Below are 26,209 nucleotides of genomic sequence, written 5' to 3'. Positions count from 1 at the left end.
TGAAATCATTCAAGAGATGCTAGAACAAAATACTAGTCTTTATTTTTTTCGGAATTTTGTTAAAATACAAAAGTCACTGTGTGTGTGTGTGTGTGTCTGTGTGTGTATGTATGTGTGTATATATATTTGCTGTTCAAAACTTTAAATATCTGGACATGTAAATACCTCATTATTGAAGTATTTAAATAACTACACACGATGATGGAACTGTTTTATTGCTTTTTGAACTAAAATTTCTAAGTATTCATCTAATTAGCATATCTGAATTATATTCAGGAGGCTAGGTCCCAAGCTTGTATTTTTAATGCAAAAGGAAATTCCAGCAGTATCAGGTACATCACGTCATAATTGTCAGGTATTACTGTTATTTGTTGTTTGTTTTAAACTGAGACAGGAAATCAGTGAGAAGAGATCAAAGCCAAATGAGGGAAGGGGGCTGCCACTCAGGAAGGAAAGGGAGACAGGGGAAGAGTTTGCCAAACCTAATATCGGGCAATAAATAATGTGGGAAACGTTTGTTCTGCTCTGAGACTGGACACACTGCTGCAGTGTCCTGGGCTCAGAAGAGGAGGGTCTGGGCTGCAGGGAAGGAGCCTGCCTTCTCTACTGGGTTTCTGAGAACCCGAGTCCATTTCCCAGAAGGGGGAACCTTGGTGTCACTCCATATCACCTTAGAAAGGTTAATGGCGGGGGCACAAGAGGCTTTCCCCATCTCACCTCTCAAAGATTAGAATATCCTAAGTCAGGAAAGCAGAGTAGAACATCCACAAGTCCGTTTCAAGGCTGCTATTATGTATGAAATAGTATGAAGCTGCTTGTCTACCTAACTGAGCTTGGTCAGGCTGAAGGATTGGCTTTTGCAAATAAATGGAGTCAATGACAAAACCAGGAGAACCCCAAGTCTTCGTTAGCTAACCTCCTCTGTGCTTTCCATAAAGCATGCCGGCAGTTTGACATAAATTTAAAGTCAACCTTTATTTTTCAGGTATCATTATGATGGAATCTGTATCAAGAAAAGTTCTTTCTTCTATGCCCAGTATTGCTACCTTCTAGGTGAAAAAAGGTATCACAGGTTAGTATGTATCGTTCGGGTACTTTGGTCTTGGGTCACAATCCTGGTTAATATTTGAATCATTCATATTTTGGTTGTATCTAACTGACTGGTTTTTTTGCCTTGAAGTCTTCCTCAAGGATGGAAACACACACATCACATGAACACACCTTTGACCAACAACCCCTCTGTCAGCCTCTGGCAACATCACTGGCCAGAGAAATCCATTTCTGGTTCAGTTCCTTGGATACTTTTCATTTCGAGTGTCATCGAATTGCCAGAGCCATTTTTCACCAAGCGAGTCTTTGTTCTTTTCAACCTTTATGCAGAATTTGACCCAATTGACATATTCAGAGAGAGGAGCGAGTATAGCTGAAATTATGGTTTCCATTGGGGAGAAATAGGCAACATGGCTGGAAATTGGCACTTCTTTCTTGAAACTTCCTTTAGCCCCCAGGACTCTGTGTTCAGTCCTCCCTACCCCACACCCCCTACACACATACTCCTGCTCTGTCTTCTCATCTCCCCCCTCCCCATTCAGTGCAGGCAGTTCCCAAGATCTGACCTTGATAACCGCCATTCCTCCTCCTGCTGTTTGGCCCCAAGACACCTCATCCTTTTCCACCTCCCAGCCGTGGCCTCCCGCAGGTGGATGGCTCCTGAACTGCTGTCTCTGGTCCTGCCCCCACCCCCTTAACAGGCATTCGTCTGTGGCTGTCTACTGGACATCTCCATTGAGATGGGCCCACAGATGCCTGACACTCAATATGTGGAAATCTAAACTTATAATCTTCCTCCAAATTGTCTCTGCCCTTTGACTTCCTTATTTTGATCTATGAAATCAACAGGCAGAATCTGTACAAAGTGTCACCCCAAAGCCACCTCTGCCCCCCTTGGGTCACAAAGCCCTGTTAATGTTTCCTTTTCAGTTCTCCTGACTCACTCTTTTTGGCACTGATATTTCCTTTAAGCCCTTGTCATCTTACGCTGAAATTATTTCCAGAGATCCCATATGGCCTCCTCTCCTCCCTCTCCCACTCTGATCACACCCTCCAGACTAATCTTTCTACAATTCTGGATTTGCTTTGTCTCTCCCCTTCTCAGAGACACTAGGGTGCCTGCTCTTATCTCCTGCATAGAGACCCCTACCTCCAGACGGGTGTTAGCAGCCCAGTTCCTTCCTGCTCCACTTTCCAGCCATGTTGCCTATTTTTCCCAATACAAACCCTAATTTCAGCCATACTTGCTTCTCTCTTAATGTTAAACAGGATTCTGCCTTTGCTCCTGCCATCCTATGCTTCCATGGTGCCAGTCCTTCCTGTCTCTGTCTAAGGGGACCATCCTGAATCCCATCATTCCCTCTGGATGTACCTCAGGTACCACCCACCCAGCAGGACCATCTCCAATAATGGCAGCTTTAGGAAAGGCTCCTTCCTGCTCTTTTTCATGTACTCACTGCCCAGCTACAAAACCAGCACTTCGTCTTAATTCACACACTATTCACTGAGTCTTCTTTTGGCACAAATAGATGACATATGTCACTTTCACTTGTACCCAATATAACTATTAAATAAGTGCCCTTTTCGCTCTCAAAAATGTTCTGGTTTAGACAACAAATTATAACACACTATATGGTCACCCTTTGTATAAAGCACCCTATGTGTAAGGCGCCTGCTGAGGTGGAGAGGTGAGAAGCCTCCAATATGAGTCAGAGGTAATAGACCTTTCTCTCTCATAGCTCACCAGGGGAGCTAAGATGGTACATTTAGCTTGGTTACCAAGTGTAATGTGATGGGTGTCAGAAATGTATAAAACGTCCCATGAGAACTCAAAGATGGGGAGCAAATGTTTTGGGCAGGGGATCACAAAGGGCCTATGAGGGAGCTGGGCTTTGCGCTAAACCTTGCAGGACAGATTAGAACTTTGACAGGTGGTGTAGGGGAGGGAGGCAGGAGAGCAGATGACCTCCAGGCTTAGGGAGGAAGGCGAGCAAAGACGAAGGGGTGGGAAGGCACGAGCTTCCTTCTGCATGGGAGTGTGCGGAGCTTTAGTAGAAGGTGAATCTGGAAGGTGAGTTCAGAGAGCCTTGACTGCCAGGCTGGGCAGTAGGGGTTGTCTATGAGTCCTTCAGAGGCTTCCTATGAGAAATAGGGTGGAAGAGGGTGGAATGATCATTGAAACCTCCACAAGGGCAGAAACCCTGGAGCTTTGCTTGTTTCTAGCCTGCTATGGTATGAATGTTGGTGTCCCTCCAAAATGCATGTTGAACTTAGAAATTCAACAGCACGGCATCCGTCCCTTTTGCCCTTTTGCCCTTCTGCCTTCTGCCACGCAAGGACTCGGCAACAGGGCGCCATCTTAGTAGCAGAGGGCAAAAACTGGAGGTCGTTATATTAAGTGAAATAAGCCAGGCACCTAAAGACAAATATTGTACGTTCTCACATATATGTGGGAGCTAAAAGCATTGCTCTGATGGAGGTAGAGAGTAGAATGGTAGTTACCAGAGTCTAGGAAGTGGGGTGGGGCCATGACAGTTTGGTTAATGGATACAAACACATAGTTAGATGGTAGGAGTAAGTTCTAGTGTTTGACAGCACAGTAGGGTGACTATTGTTAACAATGTATGGTATATTTCAAAATGTCTAGAAGATGTGAAATGTTCTCAACATAAAGAAATGATAAATGTTCAAGCTGGTGGATAGCCTAAATACCCTGATTTGATCAGTGCACATTGTATGCATGTATCAAAATTCGCATGGACCCTACGTATAATGTACAAATATTTGTGTTAAAAAAAAAAAAGCAGAGAATGAGGCTTCACCAGACACCCTGTGGCTTCAATGATCTTGTACTTTCCAGCCTCCAGAACTATGAGAAATAAATTTATTTACTTTATAAATGACCCAGTCTAAGGTGTTTTGTGGTAGCCACGGGAACAGACTAAGACATATCCTCAGTCAGGAGGAACAGGCGACGTGCCTCTTTCGGGCGCACCTGACCGGGCCACAAGGCAGGGCTGAAAGATCTCGGCCCCAGGACCTTCGGGATCCGGCGGTTGGTTGAGTCAGCGTCAATACAAGGGAACAGAGATGACTCAGCCAAGCCTGTCCCACCAAAACCTCAAACTCAACCTCAAATAAAGTCATTACGCTCTGCTTCAGACCAGCTCTTCCTCTTCTATCTCTTATTCATCCCTTAGTCACAAAGACGGAAAAGTTACATCAGCAGAAATGGAGAAGCCGGGGAAGGGAATAGTTGTGATGAGAGGCTTAATCCAGTTACCGTTAGGCCTTCCCTGGGCAGATGTCGTCTCTCACTTGCACACGCCGGGATCCTGGGCCTGGATCCTGGGCTTGTCTGCCCCGTGCCCCAGCAGTCAGCCGCTCACAGAGCACGTGGGGCCCCGAACACTCCAGGAAGACACTCACCGGGCAGGCACTCGGCTCGCAGGAGGAGAACCCCAGGACTCTGCATTTGTTCCAGCCGTCACAGAGAGGGGTTAGGAGTGGTCTTCGTGGGGGAAGAAAAACAGGCTTTATCATCAGCGAAGAAGAGGAGGACTCCCAGGGGACAAAGATAAAGGCAAGGGTGACATTGGCTTGTTCATAAGTCCAGCAGCAGCCACTTTTCATGTACTCTGTGCTCAACACATATTTAATAATTGATAAACTTTAAAGTCTTGACCAATTAAGAGATTTTCTTAAAAGCATTAGATTTAAGGGTAACTTCCTAACGAATGCCACATTTCAAGACTTAGTAAATATGTATTCCAGGAGGCAGAAATATAATAAATGTTACAATGTTCATAATCAATGTACTGCACTGATGAAAATGTCACCTATTTTATTATATGGCATCTTTTATGTAAGGATCTGTGTGACAAATCTCTCTTAAAATTTAGGTCTCAAAATAAAAACATGAATAAAATGTGGTATATGTATACCATGGAGTACTATTCAGCTTTAAGAAACAATGGTGATATAGCACCTCTTGTATTTTCCTGGATAGAGCTGGAGCCCATTCTACTAAGTGATGTATCTCAAGAATGGAAAGACAAGCACCACATGTACTCACCAGCAAATTGGTATTAACGGATCAACGCTTAAGTGGACATACAGGAATAACATTTATCGGGTGTTGGACAGGTTGGGGGGGCATGGGCAATATATGTAACCTTAACATTTGTACCCCCATAATATGCTGAAATAAAATAAAAAATAAATAAAGACATTTACCTCTCTGGTTTTCAGGTAACAAAAACTCTGTAACTTATCCTCCATTTATTTATTTGTTCACTTAACAAATATGTGAGTTCTTACAATAAGTCAGCCTGTTCTAGCTGCTAGTGATACAGCAGTGAACAAGACATGCAAAGCCTCTCCTCTTATTGAGCTTTAGTCAAGGAGAAAGAATTAAAAAGGAACAATAGCAGATGTGACCTGAAGACAATACAGTTGGAGTCATGGGAGGGCCTCCCTGAGACAATGCTATTTGAGCAAGTGGCAGTAAAGGAGCCAGCCAAGTGAAGATCTGGGACAAGCAAGCATTCCAGGCAGAGGAAAGAGCAGGTGCAAAGGGCCTGAGGCAGAGATGAACTTAAAGAACAGGAAAGTCCAAGGGTGGACTTTGGAGGATGAACAGGAGAGTGGGAGGGAACAACCTGAACAAGGAGATGAGGGACAGGACAGAGAGACTAATAGGAGGCTTTTGCAGAAGTCCTAGAAGAAATGATCCATTGAATCTAATTACTGAAATCATTTTCATTCTCCCAGAAAGGCAGCGTAACACTGTGCAATACTACATGTGAATAAGAGCAGAGACTCCGGAACAGACTGCCTCACTCTAACACTAGTAAGCTGTGTGATCTTAGGCAAGCCACTCAACCCCTCTGTGTCTCAGTTTCCTCATCTGTTAAATAAGAGTAATAACACATCTACTTTATGGGGCTGTTGTGAAGATTAAATTAATTAATACAATGAAAATGCTTAGAACAGCATCTGGCACATAGTAAACCTTCAGTAAGGCTCTTAAGTATATTGCTTTGGGCTTTGATGTATTTATTTTATCATGCCTGCATGGTTTTTTCATGATATTTATGTATGATTTTTATACCAGTTATTGTATTTTTCGGTTCTATAATTTCCACTCGGTTCTTTTGTATGACTTCTGTTTCTTTGCTGAAGTTTTCTGTCTTTTCATTTGTTTCAAGAGAATTCATAATTACTTGTTGGACCATCTTTATAATGATTGCTTGAAAAGCCTTGCCAGATAATTCCAGCATCTGATTCCCCTCAGTATTGACATCAGTTGATTGTCTGTTCTCATGCAAATCGTGGGTTACCTGGCTTTTGGGATTATGGCAAGTTTCTACTGTATCCTGGGCATTTTTATTATGATATTAGTAGACTCTTGATCCTATATAAATCTTCTTTTTTATTAATAAATAGAAGGTAATCACCCTGTTTAGGTTTAGCACGTAGGTTCTGGCCTACTTTTGTGGGCTGTAGTTCCCATGATGGCTTAGTTTTCTGAGTGGTTCCAGTCTGCTCCATTCTTCTAGCTGGGATTTCCGATTAATCCCTACGAGTGCCCCCTTCAGGGGCTGAACCTACTTCCCTGGGCCACCTTCTGCAGGGAGTGAGAAGAGCCAGAGTGGCTGGGCCTAGATCTCTTTATGTCCCCTGGCATAGGAGGGAGACACGAGATTCTGCTGATAGTGCCACATGGGTAGCACAACCTGCCCTTACAGTGCTCCAAGTATGGAATGGGTATTGAATTGGCCTGAGGCTTCACTATTATCCTTCTGTCCATGCAGGTAGGCCAGTCTGCCATGCCCTGTGTGTATAGGAGGAACGTGTCAGCCCACCAGGACTTTGAAGCTGATCAGGTCACCAGCCCATACTCCAGTTGTGGAGTGATGGTTGCAGTCCCCCACTATGTCTCTTCCCTTCCCTTTCCTAGTCCTTTGACCAAAGAGTGCAGGCTTCTCTTGGGATTTGTGTCTATGCCTGTTGACCATACTGGCTTGCAGGATTCTCCAGTGCCCAGTCTGGGGGTATATGGGAAATAAAACAAAAACCTAGGAAACTCACCACGTTGTCACTTCTCTATTCCTACCTAATCTACCTTCTTCTTTTTAGCTTTCAGGGCTCTTCTATCACTGTATGTTGAATAATTTCCAAATATTTAGTTATATTGGAGGCAGGAGCAAGGAAAAGTGAATCTATACCATCTTGTTCCCTGTACATGATTTTTAATACAAGCTCCCACAGATACTTTGTGAAAGCAAACCATATATACATTATAAACCAATGTTACTAGTGAGTGAAATGCTTAATTATATGATTGTGCTGAATACATTAAAATATGATGAGTTAAAATATGATAGTGGGGACTTCTGGCTGGGACAAGATGTTGTAGACCCATTTCTCCCTGCCCCTCCACAGTAAGCACAACTGTAAACCCTGGAGATAATGCAAGAAGCAACCAAAGGAAAACTCTGAAAGGTGATAAGAAGAAAGTGGGCTGGTTTGGGCCCCCAGGACTGTATAGCCAGCACCATAGCAGGGCATCTTGCATCTCCCCTGCACCCCTATGCCCAAACCCAATGTTTTGCCACCCCAGCCTAGCAAGAGAAGGCAACCCAGGTAGACTCATTTTTCCTTGAGTTCCTCAAACAATATCAGGTAGGGTTGGGGAAGCTGTCAGTAGGGAACTTACCAAAAATAAATAGCCAGGGAAAATATTCTCCTTCCTTCCTGGCTCTGAGACACCCCTTTTCCACCAAGAGATACTGAAGGGCATGAGCTGATCTGTTAAGAGAGACCCAGCTACAGGAAGCCTCTTGGTTCAGGAAGGCTCTTTGTCCCACAGCCCAACTCTTCTCCCCCACCCAGGGCAGCTGGGGAATATCAGTAGGACTGCTTCCTCCACAGAGAGATATCCAGAAGTCTAGCCTGGGGAAGCCCTTCCACCACCCCCACCACCCCCAGCAGCACTGGTGGGGACCAGAAGGAGCCCCAGAGGGGTCAAATAAACCAAGCAAGCTGAGACAACACCACAAAGGCTCTGAAAATTAAACTTTTAAAAACTAGTGACAAAGAAAAACCTTAGAATCAGCCAAAGACATGGCACATTACACATTACCTATCACAGTGATTCAAATGACAACACATTTCTCCTTGACTGTATCTAGAAAGCCAGGAGGCAGTGGCACAACAGGTTTTCAAGGGCTAAGAGAAAAGAACTGTCAACCACGAATTCTATATCCAGCAAGATTATCCTCCTGGAAGGAAGAGAATAGAAACACATCTCAGGCAAAGTAAACTAAAAGAATTTGCCACTAGCTGACTTACCCTTAGAGATCAGCTAAAGGAAGTTTTCCAAAGAGAAAGAAAATGGTAACAGAAGGAATCTTGGAGCATCCAGAAAGAAAAAGCAATGGGAAGAGCAGAAACCTAAGTTCGTATAATACACTGTTGTTCCATGGTGTGCTGCTCTATGCAAACCTACCCTCAAAGTCTGAGGAAACTGAGAGACTAAAGGAGGAGGCTGACAAATCCCTTTTCTCATAAGGAAATATTTAATAGATACTTATGAACAGGAGCCATATCTCAGGTAGCAGCAAGACAAGATTATGGATCCCCATGACATGACCCTCCAGACACAGGGCTTATATACCATAGGGAAGGAATGTGTAGGACAATTAAAGCTGACTCTTCAGTGAAAGGCAAGAATGCTATATGAATTGGCCTAAGGGCAGGATTTATAGTCAAGGTCTTTTTGACCTTAGGATTTATGGTAATAGTAAACAAAGTAGAAATGTTAGAGGCATTCCCAGAACAGAGGTTAATCAGAAGTCAACATGGTGGATTAACATCCAAGATGGAGTTGCTTTAGCTTCTGTGACTGTCCTTTGCCTCATGAGTTTTATGAATCATATTTGATGAATAGAACAAAAGTTATGCCTCTATCTGATACTCAAGACAATGATATTTAAGAGGGGAAGATAAAGAAGCCTAAAGGGAAAAAAGATTTTCATACCTCACGCAAAGTGGTAAAACACTGATAATAGACTGTGATAAGTCACTCATGTATATTGTAATACTCATGCAGCTACTACAAGAACTACACAAAAAGAAATACTCAAAAACACTCTAAATAAGTCAAGATGAAATCCTAAAAGGTGTTTAAAATAACTCTCAGAAAGGCAAGAAAAGAGAAACAGAGGAATTAGAACCAAAGGAAACAAATAGAAAACAAGTAATAAAGTGGCAGGCTTAAGTACTAACATACCAATAATTACCTTAAATATAAATTAACATACACCACTGAGAAGATAAGCTTGACAGAGTAGATATAATAAAAGGAAAAAATGACCCGAATACATGCTGTTGGCTAGAAACTGACTTCAAATTCAACAGCATGGGAAGGTTGAAAGTAAAAGGATGGAAAAGACATAACATGCGAACACTGATCCACAGAAAGCAGGAGTGGCTAACCTAAGTTCATGTCTAATAAGGCAGACTTCAGAGCAAAGAAATTACTAGGGGCAAAAAGGGACTGTCTTGTCTGTTTTCTGTTGCTTATAACAGAATATCTGAAACTTGGTAATTTATAAATGAAAGGAATTTGTTTCTTATAGTGGAGAAAGGCTGAGAAGTCAAGGAGCCACATCTGATGAGGGTCTGCTTGCTGTTGGGAACTTCTGCAGAGTCCCAAGGTGTCATGTAGAGAGGGGCCAGGCATGCTAGCTCAGGTCTCTTCTTATTCTTATAAAGCCTCCAGTTTCTCTCCCATGATCACCCTTTAATCTATTAACCCATTAATCCATTAATGCATGCATGGATTAATGTATTCTTAAGGGCAGGGCCCTCATGACCTAATCACCTCTTAAAGGCCCCACCTCTCAATACTGCCACATTAGAGATTAAGCTGCTCTTTCTTTTTTCCTAAATAATGCTGTAGCCCTACTGCAATGAGTTGAGGTTATTCTAGCAAATCTCACCACTACCACCCCTGCACTGGGATTCTCCAAGACCACCTTCACTTTCAGAGATCCAGTACAAGGACTCATGGTACTTAGCATATAATTGTACTCACACCTAAGATTTACGACAGTGACATAGTAAAGGTACCCAGAATCATAAGAGGAAAAGAGGCAGAGTCTGGTGGAACCCATGTGAGACTTTTCTTCTGCTCTCTCCCTCTCATTAGGGGTCACATAAAGTGCACTCCTTCCCCAGCAATGAAAATGCAGCAGCATGCGTGCGAGGTTTCTGCCCAGGGGAGCCCATTAGAGCACCCAAAGTTTTTATCAGGAGCTGGTCACATAGGCACCCTCTGCCTAACACATGCCAAAATTATAGACTCTCAAAAGGAAAGCAGGTGTTCAGCATAAACCATATTGTTTGCACAAACAGTTTAGGCACAGTGAACCACTCTTATCAGTTAACTGTTGACCGGGAACACTCTGAGAGCCAAGTTCCCAGACCTCAGACCAGGACCAAACTTGGCAGCAGGGCTTTCTAAGGATAACTGTCTCAAGCCTGCAGTGTTATCTCTTTTCTGCACAGTTGCATAACCCTGTGAATATACTAAGAAAACATTGAATGGCACTCTTTAAATGGGTAAATTGTATGGTATACAAATTATCTCTCAATGAGGTTGTTAAAAAAAATCCCAGAAAGATCTTTTTGTAGACTTAGACAAGCTTATTCTGAAAGTTATATGGAAAAGCAAATAACTCAAACAATCTTGACAAAAAAGACAAAATGGGAGGAGAAACACTCTACCTTATTTTAAGGCTCACTGTGTAGATATTAGTATGGTATTGGTGGAGGCATAGACACATAGATTATTGTAACAGAGTGGAGAATACATAAATAGGTCTGAAATACACTCAACTGATCTTCCACAAAGGTACAAAATTAATTCAATGGAAGGAGGATGGCTTTTCAACAAATGGTGCTAGAACAATTGGACAAACACATGCAAAGAGAATGACCCTCAACCTAAACTTTACAACGTATATGAAAATTAACTCAACATAGATCATAGACTTACATTTGAAACATAATAACATTAAAAATTTTTTAAATAGGCTAAAATCATTGGGATCTAGGCAAAAAGTTCTTAGACTTGACATCAGAAGCATGATCCATACAGGAAAACACTAATTAAATCGGACCTCATCGAAATCAAAAACTTCTGCTCTTGGAAAGCCTATTGAAGAAGATGGAAAGGCGAGATACAGACTGGAAGAAAATATTTGCAAACCACATAGCCAACAAAGACTAGTATCTAGAATATAGAAAGAATGCTCAAAACTCGATAGTAAAAAAACCAATCCAATTAGAAAATAGGTAAAAGACATACACGTCTCACTGAAGAGAACATACAGACAGCAAAATGAGCACACGAAAGGATGTTCAGCATCATTAGTCATTAAAAAAATACAAATTTAAACCACAGTTGAGATATAACTGCACACCTATCAGATTGACTAAAATAAAAAACAGTGACCACACCACATGCTGACAAAGATGCAGAGAAACCAGATCACTCACGTTGCTGGTGGGAAGGTCCAGCCACTCTGGAAAACAGTTTGGTCATTTCTTATAAAACTAAACACAATCACCACCCAAACCAGCAATTGCCCTCTTGGTCATTTATTCCAGAGATATGAAAACTACGTCCACACAAAAACCTGCCTGTGAATGTTTGTAGCGACTTCCTTCCTGCAATAGCCAAAACCCAGAATCAGCCCGCATGTCCTTCAGCAGGTGACCGTGTAGGCACACTGTGGTCCATCCCTGCCATGGGACACCACTCAGCAATACAGAGGGACAGACTGTTGGCATACACGACAACGTGGATGAACTTCACTGAGTGAAAAAGCTCCAATCCAAAGGTTATATACCGTATGAGTCCATTTATAAAACATTTTGAAATGGCAACATTTTTTTGAAATGGAAGATGGATGAGTGGTTGGCAGAGATTAGGGACCTAGGGATGGGAGGAGCAAGAGACGGGTGTGCTTATGAAAGGGGAACTCGAGGGATCTTTGTGGCAATGGAGCCGTTCAATATTTTGTCTGGGGTGGTGGATACCGGAGCCTGCACAGGTGATGAAATTGTATAGAACTGAACACACACACACAGTAACAAGTTTAAGTAACACTTGGGAAATTTGAGTAAGATCGATGGCTTGTGATAACGTCAATATCCAGCTCATGATATTATACTATAGTTTTTGCAAAATATTACCATTGGGGGAGAATGGGCAGGGTGTAAAGGGATCTCTCTGAATTATTTCTCACTCCTGCGTGTAAATCCACAATTACCTCCGTAACAATTTCAGCTAAAAATAATAAATCAAGCAGAATCCTATAATCCAGAAAAGGCTGTCTTGGCGGGTGGGTCGCACGAAGCATCCCACTGCCCACGCCCCAGGGTGGTCCAAGGTCTCTGTTTTTTTCCATTCACACCCATGCCCTCTTCCCACAGTTGGGAGTGCAAGTCTTCCTTTCAAACTCTTCGGGCATTGTCATCCTCACGAAAGTTGACATGGCAGTACAGTTGCTTTTCCCCTGGAGACCCAAGCATTATCTGTCTTGAACAGCATGGCCCCTTAGTGCAGGGAGGCCAGAGGAGGAGGCGGGCGAGGGGCACCTGGAAGTCATCAGCCCCAGTGGTGAGCAGCTGTGTCTGCTCTGGGCACATTCTCACAAATGGCTTTTAAGAGCACGATCTCTCTTGTGTCCCCAGCAAACCTACAGGTGAGCATTTTAGTCGTTCCCCAAAGTTGCATGTCTTGGTGAAGCAGGCCTTTCTCTATGTGTGCTGCCACCCAGGACTAATTTGCAAAAACTCTTCTACTGATGTTTGCCTGAGGGAGGAATACGAATTTGATTTTGGTGGGGTTGGGGGTGGGTGTGGCTAGAAAGAGTGTGCCTTGCTGGGACCGTATTAGAGTGGACTGTACAAGCCTCCAAAAGCAACCTTCTGAGTCACCGAGCTGTGCTAGGCTGCTAAGGCATTTTTGTCTGGACCTTGTGTTAAGGAAAGAAATGGAAACGCCAATAAACATCATCATAGAGAGGTCTGAACAGGGTTGGTAGCAAAGGGGTAGCTTTGAGGGACTTGACTTCTCTCACCAACTCCAGGCTCTCTAAAAAAGCATGTAACCTAATTAAAATAAATCTAGTCTCAAGATAAGCCCCATCTTCTCCCTATGCTTCCATATCATCCCTGGTAAGCCCAATCAGTTTAGAAATTCTGATGTCCTGGTCCCTGAAGCCACCCATCCCACCTGCACCCGACCCGGGCAGGAGCAGCAGGGGGTCTCGAACTCAGTGGGGACCAGGGCACCGACGGTCCACTTGCCCGGACTCCTGAAGTGGTGTTGGAGCAGCGGGTGGGGGGGGGGTCGCTGCAGGACCGAGGACACCCGTTTTCCCTGGGCGTGGTGGGGGCTGCGAGTGGGTCTCTCTGAAAACCATCAAGGCAGCATCTGCCCCGAACCAAGGAGAGACCAAGGTTTGATTTTTAAAACAAATGAACAGCTTGAGGCTTTTTTTTTTTTTAATGGAAGTGACCATAAATGTGCTGTGCATGCCACAGAAAAAGCCTTTCTCATAAAGTCCAGCACATTCTCCCTCCCCGCTTCCCTCTCAAGGGCTGCGTAACTTGACAGGGAATGGCCTCCCCAGATTCCCATCCTGTGTAGCTGGCAACCAGATTGAGATGGGACCGGGTGTAACTGCTGACCTAGAAATTCGCGGAGGAATCGAGGCCAATGCATAAAATACTTTATTATTGTCCGGGGGAGTGGCGAATACGTGTGCGTGCATGTGTGTGCGTGCATGTGTGTACGGCACCGCATCTCGGGAAACAGCTCTGCCTAACTCGCTTTGATGCTCCACTTCTTAGGCAAAATGCCTGGGTAACAAGTTTCAAGGATGACTTTTTTGTCATTTTCCCACTAGAGAGTCCCCATTCTGTCTCATGTGAAATTCTGAAATCAGCTGTACAGAGGCTCTTGCTTCTCTTCAGGATATATGGACACTAACCCTTGCCCTGCAACTAACTAACTCTCTCTCTCTCTCTCTCTCTCTCTCTCTCAGCTTTTCCAACTTAGCTTATTAAAGGCCTTTAAAAAGCTTCTAAAACCATGCCGTCCACATCCCGTGCCTTTGTTCTTCCATTGCTTTGTTCTTTTGCCAGCTCATGAGCTCAGGGGCTGCCTGGCGGGCCCACAGCTGGCTGGTTGAGCCAACAGAGCAGAAGAGGCAAAGGGCTCCACTTCCAGGCAGCCCCACTCCCGAGGAAAGCGAGTTCACTGGCTCCCAGCCTGGTGGGTGCGGGCACCACAGCCCGATGTCAGACACCAGCAGTTCTTTAGAGAATTTCTCCGGCCCCAAGACGGGGCCTCTTTTCCTTCCGTGTGTGCAGTCACAGCCCCGGGAGGCCTGGGAGTAGGAACTGAGCCTTCCTTGGGGCCACAGGCTACCACAGACCTCCACAGGCCCCAGACGAGCCCCAGAGCGCCGGGCTCTCAGGTGCTAATAAGGTGTCCAAGTTGCAACCCACTTTTGGCCCTGTCCACCCTATGGTTTTCAAGGCTGGTTAGAACTTGTTAAAGTTAAAAAATGTCTATTACCTGGTTGTTGTCTAGCAGCTTAAAAAACATACCGGTGGAGAATTACACCCTAGATGATACCCTTCCTTGCTTGGGAAAGGTTTTAAGAGCAGGTACCACTCCTAGGCCCCCTGACGTCGGGAGCTATGTCATTTGTTCAAAGCATCCCTCACCTGCCCCACGTTCAGCAGAGAGACGCCGCTGCAATGCAACGTGTGGTTTGCTGTCTGCCAGCGAAGCTTGGCCCCCAGTGGCTGAGTTTTGCTTCAAGAAGGCAAATGTAAACAACTTATACTTTCAACACTTCCAAGGGTCTCCCCCAGGTCATCATTTTGCAATAAAGTTGCTCATAAAATCGAATGGGTCAGGATGCAGTTAAGCAGTATAACAGCAATAGCCCTGATGCAGAAAACCATGAAGCCACAACACTCAGCAAGCCAGTTTTTAAAATCAGGTTGTTCCTGTCCATTTTAAATTTCAAAAGATGGATGTCTTACTTTATGCTTCTTGTGCACGTTATTTTTTTATTACACACACATGCATCTTTAAAGAACAGTAGAACAGGTAACATTCTCCTCTGAAGTCAAAGCTGGGTCTCTAGCTCTGCAAACTGTTTCTCGGCCCCCATCTGCAAAATGGGAATAATAATATAATTCTTACCCACCTTCCTAACAGGTGTTTGTGGGAATTAGGCTAAAGCAAGTAAAACACTTAGCAATAAGTAACTGCTCAGTATATTTAAGTGATGAATATTATTAGTGTAATCAAAATTGTATTAACTTTTTTGTAATCATAATGGCATGTCCTTATATGAATATATATACATTTACTATTTTAACTTTAAAAGATTCATCATGTCAAGGGTATGTTTTCCTAATCAAGACAAGAATAATTATTTCATGTGCTTCGAGGAAGAATTGCCATTAGATCCTTAATGGCTGGAAGATGGAGTACCTTTGCTCTGACAGCCGACACTGAGCAAGTGTGGTACATGAATTAGGTTTTATTACATTCTTCTCCTCTTACCTTTGTAATTGCTTCAAGTTGTTTCACCGCTGTTAGAGTGATTTGTGGGGGCAAGTTACGATGCCAAAATGATGTCAATGAAAGTCTGGATTAATGACGAATGATGTCAAAACCTGAGAATGTGAATGCAAATTGTAGCTAGATTAAAAGGAAGTCAAATGCCAAAAATCATGTTAAGCTAACACCACATTTGAAAAACTTTATGGGAAAACTTTTTTTAAAAAATCAAGATGAGTTGTATGCCATGGAATCGTCTCAGCCCTCTTTATGCCCAACTCTTTGTTCAGCCAAATTGATCATAAAAACTAATTAAAGTCATAAGTGGCTCCCAGGCTGTGTTGTCGCTGTCCTGAGTGGTGCCCAGGAGGAACCAGGCCTTTCCCCAGTCTCCCCGCGTGATGCCGAGGAAGACTCTGACCATCTCGTACATCCAGCAGCTCCCAAGAATGCAAATGACCTCATGGGACAGACTCGCCTCAGGGTCACTCCTGTGCCGCGGGCTTTGGCCTTTTTCTCTGCCTTCGGGATTCGGCACCACCGAAGTGTGACAGGCCTCAGAGAGCAGGTGAGAGAAGACGCCCTTCAGACTGGAAGGCCTTCCTTCTCAGAAAGGCCGGCTCTGGGTGTTGCATGTGGTTTCCTTGGAGCCATATTTGAGCAATGACTGTGCTTTTGATCACAACCTAATAAATATCCCAAAGGCCTGAATCAGAACCTCACTCAGGAAATGACACGGGGCAGTGAGCCCAGAGACACAAAGTTGTCCTGGCTGGCACCCTGAGAGCTTCCATCTGAAATAGCCACGCCCAGCCGTGCTCTGGCCTCCCCCTCTGGCACCTCTTTTTGAGTGGTAGACCCCGAGTGGGGACGGCGCCTTTGCAAGAGCGCTGGTCTTCCTCAGCCTCCCTCTCTGGCCTCGCCCGGCCTTGCCTGCCAGATTAAAGTCTGGCCAGTGCCTGCAGTGTCCACTTGGCCAAATCTGCCAGATCCTCAGGGTGCTGACACCCTGGGCTTGGACCTCCACGAATCTTGGCCATGCCGAGAGGCTGGTCTCCAGCGACGATTCTCTGCTCACCTTCCCTGTGGCCCAACTCTGTTGTGGCCTCCTACTCCCTCTCTAGGTCATGCATATTTTTGTGGATCTTTGCTTGCTTGCATGAGGCCTCTGAAACTACCGTGTTTCCCCGAAAATAAGAACTACCCATAAAATAAGCCCTAGCAAGATTTCTAAGCATTTGCACAATATAAGCCCCACCCCAAAAATAAGACCTAGTGATGGGCTTGGCTACGCAGCATATCTGCACAACCCATGCATTTCGTCATGGAGCAGTAAAGATGAGGAGCAGCCCTTCTCATCTGCCCCATGAGGGCTCTATTGCTCGACATGAGAGATTGGGGCCAATGGTTCTAAAGGAAATAGAATCACAGGATATTCAGGATGGAATTTGGGGTTTAGAGAGTTATGATGATGTTCCAGAAGAAGATGACTTAACTATATTTGAATAAATGTAGATTGTTGTACCATACTCTAAAATTAAAAAAAAAATCACCTGAAAATAAGCCCTAGGGTGTCTTCTTGAGGAAAAATAAATATAAGACCCTGTCTTATTTTCGGGGAAACATGGTAGGTGATTTAGACAAATAAATAAATATGATCTCATTAAACCTCCACATTGACCTATGTTATGAGCTATCTCTTGTGTTAGGGCATTCCTGGAGTGGAAAGAGACAGTCTTGCCGCTCCTTTGAACAATCAAGCTGTCTTTGGCCAGGTGGGGGTGGGGACGTTTTTGTAGATGACCACATCTCTCCATGAGGTTGAAATATCTTTTCTTTCCCACTATTGTTTTAATGCCTTAAAACCCCCCAATTAAATGCTAAAAAGTACTAAAAAGTAACATAGCTCCCCCAACGAGAACGCCCCCCCCCCAAAGTGGGCAGTTCCCTGCAGTTTTCCTTATGATGCAGAACACGGTGGCTTGCTGCCTCCTTGTTGCTCTGCATCTCCGTGGGCCAGCGCTGCACGTGGCCGACTGGAGGGCTCGCTGCTGGGGCCAGGCCCCTTGGTAGAGCCGCCTGGGGCCCGGAGAGCTGGAACGCCCCAGGCCCACATGCCTCAGCTGGGCCCTGCACGCTGACATGGGAGCAGCCTCCTGTCATCCCGCCACACTGCTCGCAAGATCCTGACTGGGTTATTTTTGAATCCCACTGTTGCTGATTGGATGTTAAAGCTTGTTGCTGATTGGATGTTAAAGCTTGTTGCTGATTGGATGTTAAAACTTGTAGTTGATTGGATGTTTTTTGAACCCTACCAAGGGTATAAAAGCAGGAGGAGAACAGGGAAGTGGGTCAGAAGATCAGAAGACAGGAAGAGAGCTGTAACACTTGCTGGGTTGAACCTGCCGGAAGAATAAAGACTGTTCTCTTACTCTTTGTGTGCCGCTCGGTTCTTTCCCAGTCAAGAGCTGTGACACTAGCTGTACACGTTGCCATAACACTTATAAAGACGAGGAAGGTAATGCTACCCACCTTTCAACTACTGTTCAATTAAATTCATATTGTACATTGAACACATGCAGACACTTGGGAGTATCATTTAAGAACTCGAAATAATTGAGAGCATTACTCGTTACTCCAAAGCTGCCAGGGTGGGAGCTGAGGGAGAGGGGTGAGTAATAAAGTTGAGGGTGTCCCTTGTCGCTCTGTTAAGTCTGAAACCAAACATTCTGGCTTCCAAATGTCTGTTTCTGAGTATCCAAAGAGTACTCCATGAAGATCAATGTCACCATCGAAATTGTTTAATGGGTGCCATCCATGTATGGGCTAACTAATCACAAAGGAAGCTCCCCTGAGCTTATCAAGCTGCCAATTGACAGGCATGTGGATAGTTGGACTAAGAAGAGAATAAGATGGCCCATGGGCATGTGTTCCCCTAACACCTGACACTTCAGCTGTCACAGCCTTCACTCAACATCTTTGCGATTTTTTTATGTGACATTTTTCCTCCCCTACAGGCTATAACCTCTATGCGAACAGACCTTGTCTCCCTGGGTCACAGCTATGTCCACCAAGGTCTAGCACAATGCCTGACACGTACTGGGCATTCAGTAAATGTTTGATGAATGAACGAGAAATGGATGGATGGATGGCTGAGGGGATGGAGATTGGTGTATACTTACTTGCAATCTTTCATTCCCTTTTCAAAGAAAACATATGAGGAGTAGCACGCTGGCACAATATGGAATTGTGGAGAAATTGCTCTTCCTCCAATTTAGTTGAAGAAATCTTCACAAGTGATTTTTATGACATCTCCAAAGAGTGATGACCATATTTTTTCTGATTCAATTTCTTTTATATGAGCCCTTTATTTAGTGAACTTTCATTTCTGACATTTTCTTCTGTCTTCTTTCATTGAAGGCTTTATTCTCAGTTTTATTTATTGTTTGTTGTTTTGGTTGCTATAATGTCCTGGAATCTGTGCCAATGGGCTGTTTATAAATTTTACATTGAGAAACTCCATCATTGTCACACCTACCCAAGATATCATTGAGACTTGATTTATATTATTAACTTGGGCTGTCATAACAAAATACTACAGACTGGGTGGCTTAAACAACATAAATTTATTTTTTACAGTTCTGGAGTTTTCAAGTCCAAGTTCAAGGTGCCAAAAAGTTTGGTTTCTGGTGAGGGCTCTCTTCCTGGCTTGCAGTCAGCTGCCTCCTTGCTGTGTCCTCACATGGTCTTTTCTTTGTGCATGGGGGGGGAGAGAAAGTTCTCAGGTGTCTCATTCTCTTCTCATAAGGACACCTATCCTATTGGATTAGGGCCCCACTCTTATAACCTCATTTAACCTTAATTATCTACTATCTCCAAATAATCTCCAAAGACCCTATCTCCAAATACATCACATTGGGCTCTAGGGCTTCAACATATGAATTTGGGGAAAACACAACTCCATCCATAACAAGTGACAAATAGAATTTCAAACACACTTCAAATTCTTTGCCTTTGGCTCTCCTGGCATTGCCCATCATCCCGTGTGCACGTGCAGGGTTTATACTTGTTTCTTTCCAGGTTGAATGGATCAGTGGCCCAAAAGCCTCTTTCCATTGGAAAGTCCAAAGTAAAAATTTCTGTTCTGATAACAACTTTGTTAAAAGACGAAGAGAGTGCCTTTCTAGTGGGTTCATATTCAAACCGTGAATCCATGTGCCCTATTTTGAAATAGAGCATTAAATGGAGACATCTATCAGATGGGTATCAAGTCCTCTGCCCATTTTTCTATGACTCGATGATTCAGAGAATGGACTGACATTGCAAACCTTCAGAAGAGAGCCCCTGGGGCTTTCAAGCGGCTGGGTGGGGGATGCAGAATCTTCCCATAATGAATTGAAAGATGTACCACACTGCATGGGTAGGACTGACTCTATTCTCCATTATGTATAAATGTCTCCATTATCATATACGAATGCAAGGGGCATGGTGAAATGAAACTTAAATCTCTACTATTAATTACCAGTTTCCTCGTTCTGTGAGGTGTTCTGCCACATCTATCAGCTCAGAGGACATTATCCTCTCCGGATTGATCATTTAAAAAGCACTGAAATCAGAAAGTAATAAGATTTTATTTTCATGATGATTTTTCTTTTCCCACAGGAGTGATTTCTACCCACAGTGATATCACATCCTTGCTTCTGAAAGGAATAGGCCTTTAAAAATAAACGCATGGTTGTCCCAATTACAGAAATGGAGTTTTTAAAACCCCAACCGTGTGATAATTATTACGATTTGTGGCTAGAAACTTGGAGGAGGGTTTTTCAATAAAAGTTACACCCCACACAAAACTCGCTGCAAAAGAAACTTCATCCTTGTGCTAAGAGACAGGTGTCTTACTAAAATTATTTCCCTGTTATCTGTTCTTTCATAGTGGAGATGTTGTCACCTTTGAAAAATCTACTAATTATAGTAGCATTATCCAACAAGAAGGAACGGTGAGTGTTGAATAAAATAGATTGATTATAATAGACCCAGAAATACTCGGCAATCAGTTAGACAACTATTTTTCTGTGTGTAATGTTCTTGCTCTGGGCACCCCTTAACCCTTCAGCCATCTGACCATGATTGTTGAGTGTCTGCCTTCTACCACCCCTTGTGCTGGGACAGACATGGTCCCTGTCCTCAATGAAGATACTGTTTGGTTACATGTTCACTGTTTACCTGAATTTCTTCAGCTAAAATTTAAAAGGATGTATAGACTGTTTGTCTATAAATGTCTATTACAGTTATAGCTGTTTGAATTAGGACACCAGACCTATTAATAACCAATCCATGACATCATGAGTCAATTCTCCTTTGGCTGGCCAAGATGATGTGACGGTATTTTGATACTGTCTTAGCTCAGGCTGCTGTAACAAGTTACTACAGACAGGATGGCTTAAACAGCAAACACTTACTTCTCACAGTTCTGGAGGGTGGAAGACTCAGACGCTAGCATAGCTGGGTTCTGGGGAGGGCCCTCTGGTTCCGTCTCACGTGGCAGAAAGAGAGGGAGCTCCCCTCCTCTGGCCTCTTCTGAGGGTGCTAATCCCATTCTTGAGGGCTCCACCCTCATGACCTAATCACCTCCTGGAGGCCCCGCCTCCAAATACCACCACACCGAAATTAGGGTTTTAACATATAAATGCGTGGACACACGTTCTGTCCATAGCAGATACTGTATTATTGACAAGTGTCATTAAACAGACAACCTTTTAAAAACCTCTTTTGTGACCAGCACTCTTGAGAAATGTGGTGTGAAAGAAAAGCAGAAAACAAACAAACAAAAACCACACACCGCCCCCTATACTTGAGTAGAACACAGTTTTGTCACCGGGGAATTGAGACAGGTGTGAGACAGATGTGGGATGGCAGGTCCCTGGCTGCATGGGCAGTGCAGGCTGCGGGTGGTTTGGGATCTCCAAAGTGGGGCGAGGGGAAGGGCTGAGTGGTTAGGAAGGCATCACGGAAGAGGCAGCCTGTTGTGTTTCCCACTGCTGCTGTAACAAAATTAGCACAAATTTAGTGGCTTGAAACAACTCAAACTTACTATCTGACAGTTCTGGAGGTCGTAAGTCTGACATGGTTATCACCAGGCCAAAGTCAAGGTGTCGACTGGACTGTGTTCCTTCTGGAGACTCCAGGGGAGCGTCTATCCTTTTCTGCCTTTCAGAAGCCACCCACATTCCCTGGCTTCTAGTCCCATGCCCCATCTTCAAAGCCAGCAAAGGCTGTCTGCATCCCTGAGTGGCCATCTCTCTAGTTCTCTGCAGCTGGGAAAGGTGGCCTGCCACCCAGACAAGGTGGGGTAATCCCCCTATTGCAAGGTCCTTCACCTTAATCACATCTGCAAAGTCCCTTTTGCCACTTAAGGTAAAATATTCACAAGTTCCAGGGATTAGGACAAGGATGTTTGGGGTGAGGGCATGATTCTGCCTGTCACACTGCCCACGAGTTGGTCTTGGAGGGGTCGCCGGCTCCTCTGCTATAATAGGAGGGCATTCTTCTTGAGGATGTGGTTTGCATTCGAGCTGGGAGGTGATGACCAAAGCATGTGGGCAGCAGGGAAGCAGGTGTAAGGATGCTGGGGAGCAATGGACTTTGTGTGAGGTCGGTGGAGAGGACCAGAGGGCCCAGAGCTTGTTGATGCTAGGCTGAGACTTTGACCCAAGAGGCTGTAGGACACCATCGAGGCATCTTCAGTATACATTTGCTTTGGGGACGGTAAATCTGGGAGCAGTGTCTTCAAGGATGTAGGAAGGACAAAAGGCACTCGAGAGAATTGATGGAGTAACCCAGGGGAGGCAGATGGGGCCTAGAGGGGTAGGTGATGATGGGAAGGTGTCCCCCATCCTACCTCCAGGGGCTGACACATAGTCCACATTCACTAAAGACTGAATAAATGAACGCTAATATGTCATTCCAATGACATTTTTAGGTCTATTGAAAATCCCAAACTGCATCTAACATACCTACAGAATCTAAAAAGAATTTCTCACTTTTCTGTTTGTCATTTTGTTTTTAGATTTAGCTTTTATTTTTTTTTGTATATGTCATTATGCAGGATTTAAAAGTTGGTGCATTTTTAACTGATATATAATAAATGTACATATTTCCAGAATACATGTAATATTTTTATACATTCAAATAATGTGTAAAGACCAAATTAGGATAATTAGGATATCCATCACCTTAAACATTTACCTTTATGCTAGAAACATTTGAATTATTCTGATGTAGCTATTTTGAATGTACAATAGATTTTTGGTAACTATAGTCACCCTACTGATCTATCAAACATTAGGTCTTATTTCTTCTAACTAACTGTATTTGTACCCATTAATCAACCTCTCTTTATTCTTTTCTTTTTATTTTACCAAATTGTTTCTCCAGCCCTGAATCCCTCTGATTTCTTCCTGAATGCCTCTTCCCGCAGGGATTCAAGTTTAATAGTTCTGTACCCTACTTTTACTTTAGGTTTCTTATTGTTTATGTTGTATAGGAAATATTTCAACTCCTGATTTTTAAAATATGTTTTGTGAAAGACCAGTTGTTTTCTGTTTATAATGAAAGGATTATGCCTGTAAGTAATTTATATGGAGGAAGAGACCTAAGGGAATTGATTTCAGGAACTCGTGAATTTGCTTTTTATTATGTTTTGTAATAACACACTTTGATATTCTCCTTGTAGTCAGTTTTTGAATATCCCAATACTACATTGTCAGATGACTTTTTCTGAAGGGGTGAAACCATGTTGTATAATACTTGCCATGTTGAAGTAGAGAGATTTATGTAGCATTAGACAAAGAACGGTCTGCCTAAAGTTGCAATTCTCAATGTGAGCACACAGAAGGCCCAATTAGGAAGCTGGTTACAATTCTAGATTTCTGGTCTCATTTGATTTACTAGGGATCTAGGATCATGGATCCCAAGCACCCCAAGGGATTCTGATGTGGATAGTTTCAGGACCACACTTTGAAAAACACTGGCTTTGGGAATAGCAGCAATAGCATCCGAATAACATTGCTATAACCAGGAGGTTGGGGTGTGCTCTCGAGAACATGGATGCAGTGGGGTTTTGCAGTGAGAGAGGCGAGCCCAGAGTTGAAATTGAAGATTCTGATACAACTAACCATTTTTAAGATATAGGCATGATGACCCAGACAAGATATGGTTTTATTTCAAACAGGGACAATTATATAGACAAGGCTTATAGAAATATATTTGTGACATTCAGTTATTCACAGATAATGTTTGTATTGTACATTGCTATACAACAATTGTAAATACATCACTCCAAAAGTGACATATTTGGGTCATATTTTTAAATCCCAACCCCTCCTTGATGGCCATAGTTCATAGAATTACAGACAAAAGTTAACATCATTTGGAGTAAAATACAAGGAAGCATTGCTGGAATCAATGTGTCCACATGTGTGGATAAAAGGTTACACAGAACAGTAACATATAGTAATGATGTGATTATTACACAGTTTATATACCAGAAAAATGCATTTTATGGTAAAGAAATAATCCTTGTGTAAATGATTTCTAGTGTGAGGATCATTCACCAATAAAGACAGAACCAGTTGGATCTCCCTTGTCTGAATTCCGGAGATGTCCATTTTGGGAGCAAGAACTGGCAAAGAAATATTCCTATAAAATGGTAGGTTTGCACTCAATGCGGAGAGATGGTGCTGTGTGATGCTTAGGGCAGTGAATATCTACTTATTTTGCCTTTAGTCACAGTTGTGTCACACAGAGTAATATTTGCCCTCGCCCAAACCCGCGAAGCCCACCGCTTGCTTGGTGGTGGTGAGGAAGCCCAGGCCTTCCCCGCACATCCTATGGAAAGGCACCACCTGGGACTGCTTCTCCCCATGACAGAGAAGGGAACAGATACGTGGGTTTTCTAGAAACTGGGGCTGGGGGAAATGGAGGGGAAAATATTGGAGTTTGGAATGAAAGGTGTCAGAGGTTGGTGGCTTTGTAGTGGTGGAAGGAACCTGGGAAATAAATGATTTATGACATTGAGATAAAATCTACAGAGCTATGGGGCAACAAGGTAAGCATTACGCCACAGACACAAAAACCACTGTGGCCCAGGCGAAGAGCCCAGCTACTGTCCTATCAGAATTGCAACAAGAGCAGCCTCTGACAGCTTCAGAAAGGTCTTTGAGAATCAGTTCATTTCTGAAGTGGCTCGCAAGCTGACATAATTTTCCATATCCGGGCCGGGCGCGGTGGCTCACGCCTGTAATCCTAGCACTCTCAGAGGCTGAGATGGGCAGATTGCTCGAGCTCAGGAGTTCGAGACCAGCCTGAGCAAGAGCGAGACCCCGTCTCTATTATAAATAGAAAGAAATTAGCCAAACAACGAAAAATAGAAAAAATTAGCTGGGCACAGTGGCGCCTGCCTGTAGTCCCAGCTACCTGGGAGGTTGAGACAGACGGATTGCTTGAGTCCAGTAGTTCGAGGTTGCTGTGAGCTAGGCTGACGCCATGGCACTCTAGTCCAGGCAACAGAGTGAGACTCTGTCTCAAAAAAAAAAAAAAAAAAAAAAGGCCTGAGATGCTTACATATTAATTTTCCATATCCTTCCTAGATGGCCTTTCTTGCTGATGAATATTGCAACTATTGTCAAGACATTTTACAAAACGTGAGGAACCAAGAACTTGAGAGGGTAGGGTTTTTTTCTATGAAATACAAGCATTTATGACTCATTATTGATTAACCATTGTATTTGAATAGACCCCTGAAAGGATCTTTAGGGGTAACCCATTGCACTGAAGTGCTTATAATGCAGCTGTTTTGTAGTTAGTGAGTGCTTGAAGGTGGCACTGATATTCAATGCAATCATTGGCAATTCCCTAAGGTGCTAATATGGATAACTTTACGCTTTAAATACAAATTCAGCTATTTTTTAGATCCTAATTTCAGCTGACTTTGAACAGCCTATTGGTAATATTATTTACCTCGGAATTTTCAATAATGCTAAAGAGCCATTTCATTGGGACATGCTAACCGAAAAAGAAGCAGGACTTTGAAGCAGAGTGGTCTGGCATAGGTATCGTAATGACTGGATTTCATTCTAGAATTCACTATGGAAAACATGAATAAATCTTTCAACTATTCTGAATTTCATCTTCTGCAGTAGGAGATGAAAATCCAAGGAAACACATGCTCATTCAAATGAAAGTTTGTCTGATGCTTTAGGATTCTAAGCACTTCAATTTTGAGAGGTAATATTCATTCAGCACAAGTGCGTTTATTACCTATGTGATCTAAAGCATTATAGCGAGGGAGAAACCAAGATGCCTTCGGTACGGCCCCTGTCATGTGGAGGCAACATTAAAATATCCGTCCACACTGGACATCTCACACATTCCTTTCCTCCTCCACTCACTCACAATATTTAATTCATACCCTGTGACTGGCACCATTACCAGGAC

General features: G+C 43.5%; 1 protein-coding gene across 1 annotated transcript in view; it reads left to right on the top strand.

The window, feature by feature from the left end:
• The window catches only part of RFX8 (regulatory factor X8), a 58,068-nt gene that overhangs the window by 13,096 nt on the left and 18,763 nt on the right, over positions 1–26,209 (top strand). Inside the window, exons 4-7 of the mRNA XM_012740523.2 lie at positions 986–1,072; positions 20,649–20,712; positions 24,312–24,422; positions 25,363–25,440. Coding sequence (XP_012595977.1) covers positions 986–1,072; positions 20,649–20,712; positions 24,312–24,422; positions 25,363–25,440 — 340 coding nt within the window. The remainder of the gene's footprint in view (positions 1–985; positions 1,073–20,648; positions 20,713–24,311; positions 24,423–25,362; positions 25,441–26,209) is intronic.

Source organism: Microcebus murinus, chromosome 3 (assembly GCF_040939455.1).
Source record: "Microcebus murinus isolate Inina chromosome 3, M.murinus_Inina_mat1.0, whole genome shotgun sequence".
NCBI lineage: Eukaryota > Metazoa > Chordata > Mammalia > Primates > Cheirogaleidae > Microcebus > Microcebus murinus.
Note: the sequence above shows the minus strand (reverse complement) of the source record. Positions and strands in the feature narration are given on the sequence as shown.